This window comes from Tupaia chinensis, unplaced genomic scaffold, assembly GCF_000334495.1.
Source record: "Tupaia chinensis unplaced genomic scaffold, TupChi_1.0 Scaffold000270_2, whole genome shotgun sequence".
Taxonomy (NCBI): Eukaryota; Metazoa; Chordata; class Mammalia; order Scandentia; family Tupaiidae; genus Tupaia; species Tupaia belangeri.
The window spans coordinates 3,831,915-3,846,807 of NW_006159751.1; the positions used below are offsets into that span (position 1 = coordinate 3,831,915).

General features: G+C 38.1%; 1 protein-coding gene across 1 annotated transcript in view; it reads right to left on the reverse strand.

The window, feature by feature from the left end:
- Nucleotides 1-2,470: 2,470 nt before the first annotated feature.
- The window catches only part of RSBN1 (round spermatid basic protein 1), a gene marked incomplete in the record, with an annotated part of 62,698 nt that continues 50,275 nt past the window's right edge, over nucleotides 2,471-14,893 (reverse strand). The window contains 4 exon segments of the mRNA XM_027772313.1: nucleotides 2,471-6,895; nucleotides 8,068-8,176; nucleotides 10,197-10,364; nucleotides 14,770-14,893. Coding sequence (XP_027628114.1) covers nucleotides 6,422-6,895; nucleotides 8,068-8,176; nucleotides 10,197-10,364; nucleotides 14,770-14,893 — 875 coding nt within the window.

Below are 14,893 nucleotides of genomic sequence, written 5' to 3' on the forward strand. Positions count from 1 at the left end.
CCGCCGCCGCGCTGGCCCCGCCCCTGCCCGCGCCCTCCCGCGGAGCCTCTGTCCAGACGCAGAGGGTCGGCCCGGCAGCCGCGCCGCGACCCGCGGGAGCGCATGTCCCCAAGGTCGCCCTTCACGTTCCAGCTTAAAAGTCTCGTCCTCAGAAACGATCTCCCCTCCCAGCGGCTTAAAGGGCCTCTGTCCTGATATACTAGTTCCCGCTTCAAGTCTTTGTAGCACTTATTTGGGGCTCTTGGCTATCGGCTTTCCGCCGTGGGCTGTGGGCTCCCTGAGGTCGAGACGCGGCCTGACACCAGCCTGGCACAGAGGTTCTCAGTCTTTGTTGAATGAACGACTGTTGGCGTGGATTTACGCTACCCTGCGACCAAGGGCCCGGGAAGGGCGGCTGTCACTGAGTCCCTCTCCGCCCCGCCTTCCGATGTCCTAGGTAGGGGGAACAAGAGGAATAAGGCTTGGGGCTGCCGCGGGACATGTCCCAAATTCGGGTAGAAAGGTGGCGGTGGGAGCTATTTAAAGGTTAAGAATTCAAGCAGGCACCAAGAGTAGTAGCAGAAAAGAATGGTTGTGCTCGAAACAATATTTAATATATGTTAACAGGATTTTTAAGTCGGTTTTCTCCTCCACAGTACTTTTTTTACCCCCCATTATTGGAACACTGGCCCCTAACGGCCATTGTCGTCGCCTCATTCGAAACAGCCTTCTTGCCTGCCCACAGCAAGGATCATTAAGGTCAGGTGAAGCTACTGCACTTAACAGTTAGGGCTCAAGAAAGCCTAACAAGAGCAGTACTGTTTCACAAACTTTATTCCTTAAAACCCATTAACTAGGCATCAGATGGAAGCTATCCCATTTCACTGAGCAAAATCGACTAGGCTAAAAGCTAACTCCTACCAGATTACTTTTTAAAAATGTTTTCACATAGACTAGGCTTATTTTACATTGCACACATTGGTGCTGGTTTCCTTCTCTTGCTCCTCAGCTTCCCCCTTCTTTAGATAAGGTAAACATTACAATTCTGTCTGGATTTCAAAGCAAATGGCCAACTTTTAAAAGTGACAAGTCTTAGGGGGGAGATGTATCTAAACATTTGCTGTAAATCTAAATTACATTAATAACAAAAAGATTTTGCTTCATTGTTTGGAACACCAAAGAGGTTCCTTGGAGAGTGCCTGGAGGAACGAGTCAGCTGAAGTGGCTTTAAGGAATAGTGATTAAGTAACAATATTTTTCAGGACCCATTAGACACTTTTCAGTACCTCTAAAGGCTACCACACTAGGCGTGGGCTTTGAACCCAGAACTGCATTCAAATCTCTGCTCCCACTAAAGAGACTAACTGTAGGCAAGTTATTCAACCTAACAAGACTGTTCTCTCACCTGTGTTAGAGAGATAATTACCTCCTACTACAGGCTGTGAAGATTAAATGAGATATCCCATAAAAAGTGATCCATGGCAGTTGTTAAAAAAATGTTAGTTCCCTTCCTTTTCCTTTCCTAATCAAGACCAAAGGTTATAATGGCTTAGGACAAGTACTTCAATGCAAGTTCACTTAAAAACTGCCAAGGGAAAAAAAATCCATTTTGTGTCACATAATGCATCAATAACATCGGAAAAGTCTATATACCATCTCCATTATACTCCATGCATTGGCAAGAATATCTACATCACCAAAATGAAAATCTTAAATTGTTATAGTTAAGATGAAAAAATGTTAAGCAGCAAGAGGCATAACTGCGACATGCCACGTGTAATTTTTCTTCCCCCAAAGTACAATAGCTCCATCTCAATATAGAAAGAATTTTGGTACCAGCAGATAGTATAATGGTTATGTGGCTGGACTCCCACATAGTTGACCATGGTTCAAATCCCAGACCCAGTGGCTTAAAACTCATGCCAAGTCCGATGTGCATGCCCAAGATCCCGAGAGGAAACCAGAGAAGGGACTGCAGCACGGCCATCCCCCTGGGGAGTGATTTCTCGTTTTCTCTCTCTCTGTCTTTCCAGCAAGCATATGTATCCCAAGTCTCTCTCCAAAAAAAGGCAAAAAAAAAAAAAAAAAAGGAAGAAATTTTCCCCAGACATTAACAATCTTTTCTTTAGAAAAGTCACAAGGTCTTCTAAAATATTTTTCTAAAAATAATAGGAGGTAGAGACAAAAAAGGGATTAGTACTCTAAAAACAGGTTCCAGGTATTTAGAATTCACATGTACTAAAAATTTTGTGATGAACATCAGTTAAGGACAAATCAGACTTTGTTTATTAAAAAAATACTTTACAGGGAAAAAAAAAACCTCTATGCATTCCATTGTCCTATTTTACAAAGAAATAGCTTAACAATTTAACACACTTAGACAGCTACAAAAAAAGCACTGTGTTAAAAGGATTATTATTCACACAAATTTAGGTTTAAGACTATTCATTAAAAATCTTTTTAAAACACTTGTTAATGTCAATAAACAAACTAAGGCCACACAACGCAAATAGTCCGCCAGGCAAATTATACATTTCATCTATATGCAAAGACCTCTTAGATAAATTAAAGCCACAGGAAAAAAAGGCTTAGCTGCCAATCAAAATGGAGTTTAGTCACAGAAAACACTATTACATGAAAATTTACAACATGTGATAGAAGTAGTACACAAGTATTTCTTTAGAGAGAATTGAAAAGTGCTATATTTTAAGAGACAATGGTCTCAACTACATGCACAAGTGGATCCTAAAAAATGTATGAAGAAAATGGAAGGCCATAATATTTATGGAGAGATACTTGCTTTTAAAGCAACAAACTTCCAAGATGAAGATAGGTCCCTTATGTGCTAAAGAAAAACATTTGTATTGTGCATTTCCTCTACTTGCATGACCAATAAATACAGTTACAACCTGTTTAAAAAACATAAAACTTTGCACAAATGTGAACCTCTGGCATATGCTAGTGTAAGGTTCTTTTTATAAAAACCAGGAGCAATGATAAAACAGACTTATTTGAAAGAGACAAAACGCAATTATCCTAAGGTATAAATGCAAATAAATCTTTAATGGCAAATACAGGTGAAAAAATTAGGGGCTAATATTAATGATCAAGAATATAGTCACTAAGGGTTTTCATGGACTTTGGAGTTTTGTTCCTATATTAGCATTCATTCTAGACAATAATATTTATATAGGGAAAGGCAATAAGCAAAAGTTTCTCCAAGTCATTAAGTGTGATCTTTATGCCTATTAAGACTGATGCAAGACATCTTTTCCTAAAGTTTAAGAAAGAATTTTACTTAATTAGCTCCTTTTTCCTCCTACAAGAGCTTATATTAGTCAACTGATATTCCAACTGTCTGTAAGGGAAAAGGACACTTCAAAAGTCTTTAAAAATAATAAAAGTACCAGTTAAACTCTAAGTACTGAATAAGCAATTTAAAAGTACAAAATTAAGCCTAGCAATTCATTTTTAATTAAAATTTTGGAGGGGAGAACTAAAGTATAGGTTTTCATTATTATTGCTTTGTGAAATTGGGATACCTCTTTGAATCATAATCCTACTCCTAGCATATCCTGGTAATTAGAGAATGATTTCTCGGGCAGGGGGAAGACTTTTATTCCTTTAAATGAATACCATAAAGTCTTTCCACTTAACTAAGGAATATTCATTTATTGGGTCTTTTCCATAGCACATTGTTTTAAAAATCCCTCTGCTCCACAAAATACTAAAACTCACAGCCACGTTCTGCAAGTAATCTCAAAAGTTGGCACAACAGATAATATATCAAAAAGGAAGATCAGCTTAAATTTCAGTTATAACTTCACTGCCATCACTACTTTACAAATCAGAAGACGCCAGATTGCGCCATGCCTCACTGCACCAAACCAAATATTTTAATGTTTAGAAAAATTGCAATCATTTGTATCACTAAACTCCGATACAGCTTTGAAAGCAGCAAGAAACTCAAAACTTCTGATTTTTATATTCATCAGTCTTTAAAGCATGCTATTAAAATCTAATACTCACTCACATAGGACATTCAGAGTTTCCAGATACATTACTAGCTAAATGTTTCTCTCCATTCTATTGCAATTCTAACATACAATTAATTTATTAGTACATGATTTTAAACATTTTTATATTCTTTTAATATGTTTATATTGGAGGTGAGGGTAGAATGTTTTATAAAAGGAAAATGGGGATTTGCTTTTGATTGTAGGTCTTTGCAGATCCGCTGGTTCCTGAGTGATTATACACAGTGCTGGCTGTCAGGAGACAGTCTCCTTGTTTATTAGCAATGACCAGCTTAGATGACAGATGGCATCTGCTGGATGGCAAGTGGGAGATGGGGAAATGGGATCTTGGAAGACAGGAAAAATAAAAATAAAAACTTTTTGCTTTAACAACCTTGCTCTTCATGATTATTTTAAAAAGCAAATGTTGCCTGAGAAGAATTTTACTTTGCACAGCCTGGTAAAGCTCTATGAAATTCTTCTGGACAGAAAACAAAAACAAAAACAAAAACAAGAAATAACCCAAACCCACACACTTTGTGATTAACTCCCTCCCCCACAAAATAACAAAAAACACCCTCAAAGGCAGGTCCCTTAAAAACTAGTCTTGATAAACTAGAATTTACCCTAGAATTTTACCCAAGATTTAAAAACACCCCTTCAATAATCACATTACCTTTCATACCATTCTAATAACCTTATTTACAAAGATAACTAAAACCAACATCACTTCCAATTCATAAATGGTTTACAATGAAATGTTTCCCTATTCATCCTTTGTAACAGAGAATACATACATATACATATATATAAGGAATAATACAGATTCTAACTAATCACTGCAGTATTTGCTGATGGTTACTTTTCTATCGGTTTACACAGTGACCTCTATACTCTGCTAATATGCATTTAACTACACAACAATATTGCACAAAGTAATATTTATATAAAATTTAACCTATTTCAGAATATTTTAGAGAAAATTCATATTTGATATTTCAAAAGATGCAGCTAAGTTTTCATGGTGACAGACATAATGAAGCAGCATCTTTTTTTTTTTTTTTTTTTTTTGCCTATGTTAATGTAAATACTTCAAATCTCACCATCCAGGAAAAAAAAAATCTCCAAATTGCACTGTAACCAGGTAGACACAAGAATCTGGTCTTAGGTGTGGGGAGTACTCTTCCTTTAATAAACAAATGGCCTGTTGTATTATTAACTAACAAAAGGTGTAATGTGTATCACGTTTATGTTCTAAAATAATAGAAAATTAAGAACACACTAGTTCTATCAACCGTGCCTGTTTGGGAAAAAAAAAAAATGTAAATATTCAGGCACTAAACATTAGGCTACCTGAAACTCTAGGATGAAGTCCAGTGCCATATTCTTTATTAGAGAATGGCAACAGAGTAACAGTAAATAAACCCACGTATTTACTAGTTAAAACTGTGAAGTAAGTGTCTCCATAGTAGATATTTGTCATGATGAGGTTAATGCCAAGTGACAAGAATAGTTTTCCTAGGTCTGACGCTCGAAATACGGCAGCCTCATCAGTAAGATTGATATCATTCTAAGTTTGATAGTTGTGATCAATTTAGGAAGCAAAAGCATCCATCCACACAAAATGTGAGGATGCTAGGAAGCAGAACAATAGAGTAGCATGTCAACATTATCTCTTTTACCCGAAATATTTTCCACAGTTACCATATATCCTAGAAGAGATTAATGAACCATGGATAATGAATGACCAAAGACTATTCATCTTTAGTTTTTTTTTTTTAATTGAAATATCCATTGGGCTTTAAATAACAGATACAAAAAAGACAGTTTAGATCAGAAAGTGCTGTGCTTTCTCTTTGTTAAAAAACCAGAGAGCCACTGAATTTTCCTTAGAAACCACTTGTTCTTTGTGGTTAGAACTATTAATAAATAACTTACTTGCCCTTGTTACCAGAGACTGGAACTCTTTCCTGCAACCTATGCCATTTTTACTGTAGCAACGGAATCTGTGTCATAAAGACACAAGTACTAAACCATAAATCTGATCTTCTATCATAAAAACAGCATATATGGCAAGAGAGAAGGCAAGATAAAATTAAGGGAGGTGAATAATTTACCAAATAAGAATGTTATTCCAGAGAATTCTTGTTTTGATTTGAAGAAGAGATTGAATTTTTACCTCACACCTTTAAACAGAAAGTAGCAGCAGACCCACTATTACATACTGTACTAACGGGATAAGATACAACTCTTAACTTTGCATAATCTGTGTAAAAAAGATATGCTTGACATTTGTGGAATGTCATTTCTCTTTATAGAATTATAGGCAAGATTTCTCCAATAAAACTTAACTTAAGCCAGTTATAAAACTATAACTTCACATCAAAATTTAAAAAAGTTAAAAAATGTGTTTGAATATGTACATATCACACAGGAGTGCTTGAATGTTCTTGCAGATTGTGTTGCTGGTCAGTGTCCAGTCTACTTTCCACTTTTAAAACTGGAATAGGCTGAGTTTTCTGATCTTCCTGTATTTTAAGTTCTGATGAAGGTGGGAAGGATGATGAAGCAGTTGTCAAAAGCTGTATCTCCGTGCACGTTTCTTCAGATTCAGTTTTTATCCTCACACATTGGGAGCCAACTTCTGATTCTCGCTTTCCAGTTAAACCACAGTCCACGTTAGAATTGATTTCTGTGTTTTGTGTGGCTTCTACAACAGGGTGGTACTGTTTAAGCCTTATGTGCCAGGCTAAGCTGCACACTGCTGACACTGTTTTGAACTGATGAATGACATTTCTAGGGATGAAGTAGATATCATTGTCACATAGCTGAATTCTAGCATAACGAATGCCTTCCCGCCTCATTTGGTTTAGTTTAGCTTCATCCACCCACTGTACACACTGAAGAAGGGAAAAATGCATGAGACATTAAAATATATAATCGTTTATTCATGTAAGATAAAATCAGCACAATAAAACAGTGGGAATAAAAATGTATTATAATGACAATCAAAGTAAACGATAAAATCATTCTAAAATTTCCTGTAATGCTTGGGAAACATTTCCCCTTATATTTTACAACCTCTGTAGTAACAAAGTAAAGACCAAAGTCTGGATGGCCTGGGGAATCATTAAAATCAGTATTTCAATGTGCTAATAAATATAAATATTCTTTGCCTTTAGTGTCTTTCAACCTTTTGCAGTTGAGGGGACATACTACTACAGTGGGGTTAACAAGACTGCTCAAGGCCAGAACTAAGCAGCTTGTGCCTCTCACCACCACCCACCCAAGGCTTCCCTGGTACCCTAAAGATAGTAGGGATTTCAAGCACTCTATTTAGAAAGCTGCATCTTAATGACTTTAGGCGCCCCCCACCCACTCACCTACCCATACATTCACATATACACATAAACAGTAATAAAATTAAATTCACTATATTCAACTGTAAGATAAATGCAAAATAAAATAATACTTATTTTTAATATCTCATTCAAAAGGTAATAAAAAAGCAAGGATTGGACAGTCCCCATAGTCTAGTCAGTAAGGGAGTTAGATCCCACAGGCTGATCACAGTTCGAATCACAACCCAAATGGCTTGAAGCATGCACCAAGCATGTGTGCATGTGTGCCCCCAAGATTCCAACAGGTTGGAGAAATTGAAAAAAGGATTGTATGGGTTTGTTGGTAAAGTCATGATGCATTTTTGCATAGAAAAATATGTCATGACTTTCCCGATGACCCAACAACATCGCCATGCCCACTAGGGGGTTCTCTCTTTCTCACAAAAGCACAAAACCTCTTACAATTAAAAAGTTTTTTAAAAGAAGCAAGAGCTAGGCCAACAGGTGATGTGGTGGATAAAGCACTGGATCCCACATAGTCAACTCCGCAGTACAAATCTTAGGCCTGGTGGCTTGAAAAACGTGCAAGGTACATGTGCATGAATGTCCAAAATCATGAGACGAGAAAGGAGGAAAAGGGATTGCGAGAGATGATTTCTCACGTTCCCTCTCTCTCTGTATCTCTGGTGAGCACACCATATGGAAAATATCTTAAAAAAGCAAATTATTACCTGGGAAACTGGCGGCTCATGAAGGTCTAACTGAAGTCTCTGTACAACATCAGTAAAATCCTCCGCATGGAAACAAATCACATCTTTGGTTATGCGAGGTTGGTCACTCCTAAAAGTAATAAGATTAAGTTTTAGGGACAAACATTTCACAATGGAAAATGATGACAAATTCCAGTTTTTATGTGCCTGGAAATGTTACTACTAACAAACTAGATTTCTTGTACAGACTGTCAAGACTAAGGCTACATTTGTTTCTTTAATCAATTAAAAACAACTGCTTTTTAAAACCCATAAAGTGGTCAGTGGGTAGCATGGTGGTTGAGGTGCTAGACTCCCAATAGCCAACTGTGGTTCAAGTCCAGACCCGGTGGCTTGAGGGTTACACCAGGCATGTGTGCATACATGCCTGGAATCACGAAAGGATAATGGAGGAGAAAGGACTGTGGCATACCCATCCTCCCTAGAAGGTGATTTCTCACTTTCTCTTTCTCTCCCTCTTTTTCTCTCTGTGGAAAGAGTACATGCCCTATGACAAAAACAAAACGACGACAAAAAACTCATATGAAAATCATATTAGTTGTTGCAAAATTAAAATAAATGGCTAGGGCCAGCAGGTGGCATAGTTAAGGCTTTGGACTATCACATGGCCGACAGCACTCTGAGTCCTGGACTTGGAGGCTTGAAAATCATGCCAGGTACACACACGTGTGTGTGCACCCAAAATCCTGAGAAAAGAATGGAAGAGAAGGGATTGTGGTGTGGCCATCACCCCCATGGGGGTTGACTTCTCACTTTCTCTCTTTCCTGTGAGTGCACAAGCACTATGGTGAAAATGAAGAACCAACCACACACACACAACATAATGGCTAAAAAGAATAGTTTTATTCTAAACTAGTTGCATTTCTAGTCCTCTTACCACTTTGCCTCTCTGGGTGCAGCCACTATGGAAAACAGTAAGGCACTTCCTCAAAAAATTAAATTTAGAATCACTATGTGATCCAATAACTTCTAGGTATATACCCAAAAGGACTGAAACCAAGGGACACAGAGATATTTGAGGCCAGCCAGGTGGCATGGTGAGTTAAGTGGCTAGATCCTATGTGGTGGATGCGTAGTTCAAGTTTGAGACCCAGCAGCCTGAAAAACATGCCCCAAATCACAAGAGAGTAGAGAAGGGATTGTGGCATGGTCATCTCCCTGGGCTGCTTTCTTACTTTCTTTCTCTCTCTCTCCCCCATTCTATCTCTCTCCAGGTTAGTCAATGTACCCTATGGCAAACAAACAAAAAAAGGAGATACGTGTGCACTCATGATCATAGCACCATTCACAATAGCCAAAAGGTAGAAGAGACCCAGTTGTCCACTAATGGATAGATGGGTTAAGAAAATGTGGAATAGGGTACCAGCAGTTAGCCTAATGGCTATGTTGCTGGACTCCCATGTAGTCGACCGTGGTTCGAGTCCTGGACCTGGTGGCTTAAACTCACACAGGGTGTGTGTGCGTGCATGCCCAAGATCCCGAGAGGAGAATGGAGAAGAAGGAATTGTGGCGTGGTCATCCCTCCTGGGGGGTGATTTCTCGCTTTCTGACTCTCTGTCTCTGTCTTTTTGGTGAGCGCATGCACCCTATAGCAAAAACCTCTCCAAAAAAAGAAAAATATAAAGAAAATGTGGAATACACATACAATGGATTATCATTCAGCCTTGAAAAGCAAAGAGATTCTGACACTGGCTACAACATGGATAAATCTTAAAGACATTAGGCTAAGAGAAATGAGCCAGCTATAACAAGACCAATATTGTATGCTTCCACTTATATGAGGTATTTGAAGTAGTCAAGTTCATAGAAACAGAAAGCTGAATGACAGTTAATCAGAGTCTGGAGGTGAGGAGTGAAAGGCAAATTGTCCAATGTTTATAGAGGTTCTGTTTTGCAAGACAAAAAAGTTCTGGAAATTTGTTTCAAATAATGTGATTGCACTTAACACTTAACAGTACTGAATAAGAGTAGTGTTACTGTTAATGTTATATTATATGTATTTTATCACAATTGAAAAATTATCCCCAACCTTTAAAAATCGCCCACATGTTCTAAGACATTAACACTGGAGTTCAATTCCATTAACTTACCATTCACCAAACTGTACAGCTTTCAAAACCCCAACAGCAGCCGTACTCTGCCAGTCAAACCCCTGACCTACATGATCAGCATGAGCTCTTGTCCTATCTTCAAAGAGGACTTCACGGGGTTCACTAGTCCGAGGTAGGTACTGGAGATTTTTAATTTCATTCATTGATCTAGAATTAAGTTGGTTGTGAAGAAAAGGGAAAGCAAGAGACAAAATTAAAAATTGTTAATAGCAAAAAGGTGGAAAAGTTTGCTGAAGTACCACACTTAAATAAGGTGAGAGCTGAGAAAGTTTCAATGATTCTGATCATTAACATTTAACACACTTAATTATAATACTTCATGTGATAACTTCTGCTCCCTGTAGGCCCTAATAAGGTAGAAGCTGTATCTTTGTTTAGGTTTAAATACAGTGAACATATATGATACATCAAGCCAACAGAAAGCACAATTTACAGTTTTCAGCCTGCATAGTTTTGTTCACCCTTAGGCATCCTCATTTCCAACACTCAAAACATTCTATCAGACTACCTCTGATTCAAAATAGCAAACTGGCCATCCATGAGATCTCTTCTATATTAAAGTGAAAGTAAATGCTTCAAACTAATATGTGGGAAGGGGTGCTAAATGGGGGAACGAATGGGAATGTAGATGAAACAGAACTGGCCATGAGCTGATGACTGTTGATATTAAAAACAGGAGAATTTATTTAACTTTTGCTTTTTTATGTGCTCAAAACTTTCTAAATATAATAATCTAAAGATATTAGTATAAAAGAGGAGCCATCAGTGGCATGGTAGCTATGGTGGCTGGATTCCCAAATGGCCAACTGTGGTTAGAATCCTGGACCCGATGGCTTAAAAATCATGCTGGACACGTGTGCATGTGTGCCCAAGATCCCAAGAGAACTAATGAGGAGAAGGGGCTCCAGCATGGCCATCCCCCCTGTGGGGTGATTTCTCACTTTCTCTCTAACTGTATCTCTCCTCTCTGGCGAGCACACATGCTCTATGGCAAAAAAGAAAAAAAAGATGTTAGTAAAGGAATAAGCAACAAAGGAAATGAATTAGTGAATGAGCTATACAAATAAACTTCTGCAAGACAGAAAATGGTCAGTGTTTCAGACTAATAACTGAACAGTGAAAGCCAAAGGCATAGAATACATAAGAAGGAACAGGCAACTAAAAAGGCAGCAGCCCTACCCGACAGACTTAGAAGCCTGAGCCAAAATAAAGACCAGACATATGATGATAATGGATAGAATTGAAGTAAGCGGGTGTGGTGAGGAAAGCGCTATATCCCACATGGTTGTTCTAGTCCTGCACCCAGTGGCTTGAAAAACATGCCAGGCACCTATGCATGTGTGGCCCAAAATCCTGAGAGAAGAATGGAGGAGACAGGATTGTGACATAGCATTCTCCCACACAGGGTGCTTTATTACTTTCTTATTCTCTCTCTCTCTTCTAGTGAGCACACGTGCCGTTTAGTAAATTTAAAAAAATAATAATAAAAATAAAAGGAATCAATAGCCATACTGCTTGCTATGCTCCTAGCATGTCTGGCTCTGCAGCCAGGGGCTGAAACCCTGCATGTCTTCTGCACCCCCATGTTCCCAACCACTTGCACTCAGAGATCTAGCCTCCACACTACCTCTTTGGACAGAGAAAATGGATATTGATCAGGAATGGCCTAGTGTTTAACCTGTTGCAGCACCATTTAAATACTCTACATGGATTTTTGACTTTTTTGAATTTTGGAATATGTGCATATACACGATGGGATACTCGGGATTAGGACCCAAGTCTGAACATGAAATTCATTTATGTTTCATATATACCTTATACATATAGGCTGAAGGTAATTTTATACAATATTTTGCTTTTACTGTGACCCATTACATGAGGTCAGGTTTGAAATTTTCCAACTGTGGTGTCATGTGGGCACTGAAAAATCTTCAGATCTTGGCCCAGTCAGGGTGACATGAGAAGGACAATACCTCTGTGCAGTGGATGACATTGCATGGGAGGCCCAGGTTTGGTTCCCAGCCCAACCTAAACAGCTCAGGTATAGTGGCATGTTTCTGTGCTCCAAGTTAAACAGGAGGCTAGGACAGGAGAATCACAACAAGGAAGGACACTTGTCAATAATACCTACCTCTCTCTGTCTCTCTCTCTCTTTTAAAAAAAATAAGTTTTTCATTTTGGAACATTTTGGATTTTAGATTTTCAGGTTAGGAATGCTTAAAATGTAGCTGTAGTTTCACATAATATACAAGCTTAATGGGAAAAAAAACCCTAAGGTTTTTTTTTTTTTTTTTGAGAGGTTTTTGTGATAGGGCGCATGCGCTCGCCAGACAGAGCGAGACAGAGACAGAAAGCGAGAAATCACCCCCCAGGGGAGGATGGTCACACCGCAGTCCCTTCTCCTCCATGCTCCTCTCGGGATCTTGGGCATGCACACACACATGCCCAGCGTGAGTTTTAAGCCACCAGGTCCAGGACGCGAACAGCGGTCGACTACATGGGAGTCCAGCGACATAACCATTACGCTAACTGCTGGTTCCCAAAACCTAAGTTTTAAAATAAACATTATATAAAGAAAGACTTACTTCTGTACAAAGAAAATTTGTAATAAATTTGTAATAAACATATGCACTGGGGCCAGCAGGTGGCATGGTGGTTAAGGGTGCTGAACTCCCACATGGTCAACAGCAGTCCAAGTCCCAGACCTGGTGGCTTACTTTCTCACTTGCCCTCTCTCTCTCACACACACACAGTCTGTACACCTCTGGTCAAATTAAAATAAATAAGTAAATAAATAAATAAAGTTAGATAAAATAATTCTTTCTTTAAAAAAAGTACATATGGGGGCCTGCAGGTGGCATAGTGGTTAAGGGCACTGGACTTCCACATGGCTGACCGCAGTTCAAGTCCCAGATCTGGTGGCTTGCTTTCTCACCTTCTTTCTCTCTCTCTATTCCTCTCTGGTCAAATTAAAATAAATAAATAAAGTTAAATATAATAATTCTTTATGATTAAAAAAATGTACATATGCACTAAAATCTGAAAAGTTAATATGCCTGAATGGGTGGGGTTATGGCTATTTTTGCCTTCTTTTTAACTCTTTTCTATTACCTTTAAGTTTATAATAATCAGGAAACAAACACTTATCATTTCTTTTTTGAAAAGCTTATAGAAACAAAAAATACACATAGTACTTAAGAATTTTGTAGAAGTTCAAGATTCATCAGCATCATGCACAAAAACTGATGTTGTCTAGCAATGTACAGAAGCTTAATTGCTGGTTTTACCATACTATCTTCTTGCATTCATATATAGTTTTTTTTAATCAATTATTTATTTAATTTTATTTACTCATTCATTTATTTTCATTTGACCAGAGAAAAACAGATGCACAGAGAAAAGGAAAGTGAGAAAGCAAGCCACCAGGTCCGGGACTTGAACTGTGGTCAGCCATGTGAGAGTGTCCAGCACCTTAACCACCACATCACCTGTTGGCCCTGCATTCGTATATAGTTTTTACCAAGTATTTTAATGTACCATCTCAAGTACTTAATATACTGAGCTCAAGTATCATTTTCCTATGAGCATTAAGACTTGGATTATAGTCCATTAAAATTTTCTCCTAGGCACTTACTTTGAATTACTATTTCCATATTTCCAATTTTATAACTAAGCAGTTATAAAATTATTTTCACTTTCAATAAATAATATGTTTCAAATACTACAGTGAGTTCATCTATATTTGTTTTAAGTGTCTGAAATACAAAATATGTTAGCACAACATGAAATACTGAAGTTGTACATGATATCGCACATTATTGGTTTCATTCAGCCAACACTGGCTATCTATTATGTGTCATGAGGATAGAGAAAAATAAAACTGTCCCTGTCCTCAAAGAATTCAAAATCAGTTTAAAAAAAAAAAAAAAGGCAAACAGAAACATGTAAACAGATTATTAAAGAGCAGAATATTGGAGGGGCACAGAAAAGGGAACAATTATCTGCAGTAACAAAACCTTCACAAAGGAGGTGACATCAAGTTAAGTTTTGAAAATTTATTAAGAGTTTGCTAGGCAGAGACAGATTGCGGCGGGGGTAGCGGGCTAGAGGGAGTGATGCCACTGAAGTAAAAGAACAGTTGTAAAAGCAAAAAGTTCTGAAAGACCTCGTGGTTTGGAAACTGAATTCAGCAATGGCTGAAGCAGATAAGAAGCATGCACACCTAGAACTGGTGCTGTTGGAGGCAGACTATGAAAGATTCTTGTAGACCACACTAAGGAGTTTTAACTTTTATTTTGCAGGCAGTTAGGACCCAGGTTTTAAGGATGGAAATAAACATTAAATTTGATTTTTGGGACAATGTCAAAGCCTAATGACTGTGTAGAATGGACTAGACTAAGGAACTGACAACTAAAGGATTTATTTAGGAGAGTTCTTCAAAAAATCTTAACAAAGATTTTCAAACTGTTTAGATCTCAATCCTTCTTACAAGCAACCAACTTAAAAAATAAAAAAAAGCAGTTTTGTTAGGTTGAGAAAAATAAATATTTACCGTCGTCTTTTGAAGGGTGACTTTGGCATATCTGCTGTAGGGATCATCTGCTCTCCTGGCCTTACCCACATTATAGGCCCATCGTCACTCTGGGACCTACACTGAAGTCGGAGGCTGGAAAGAG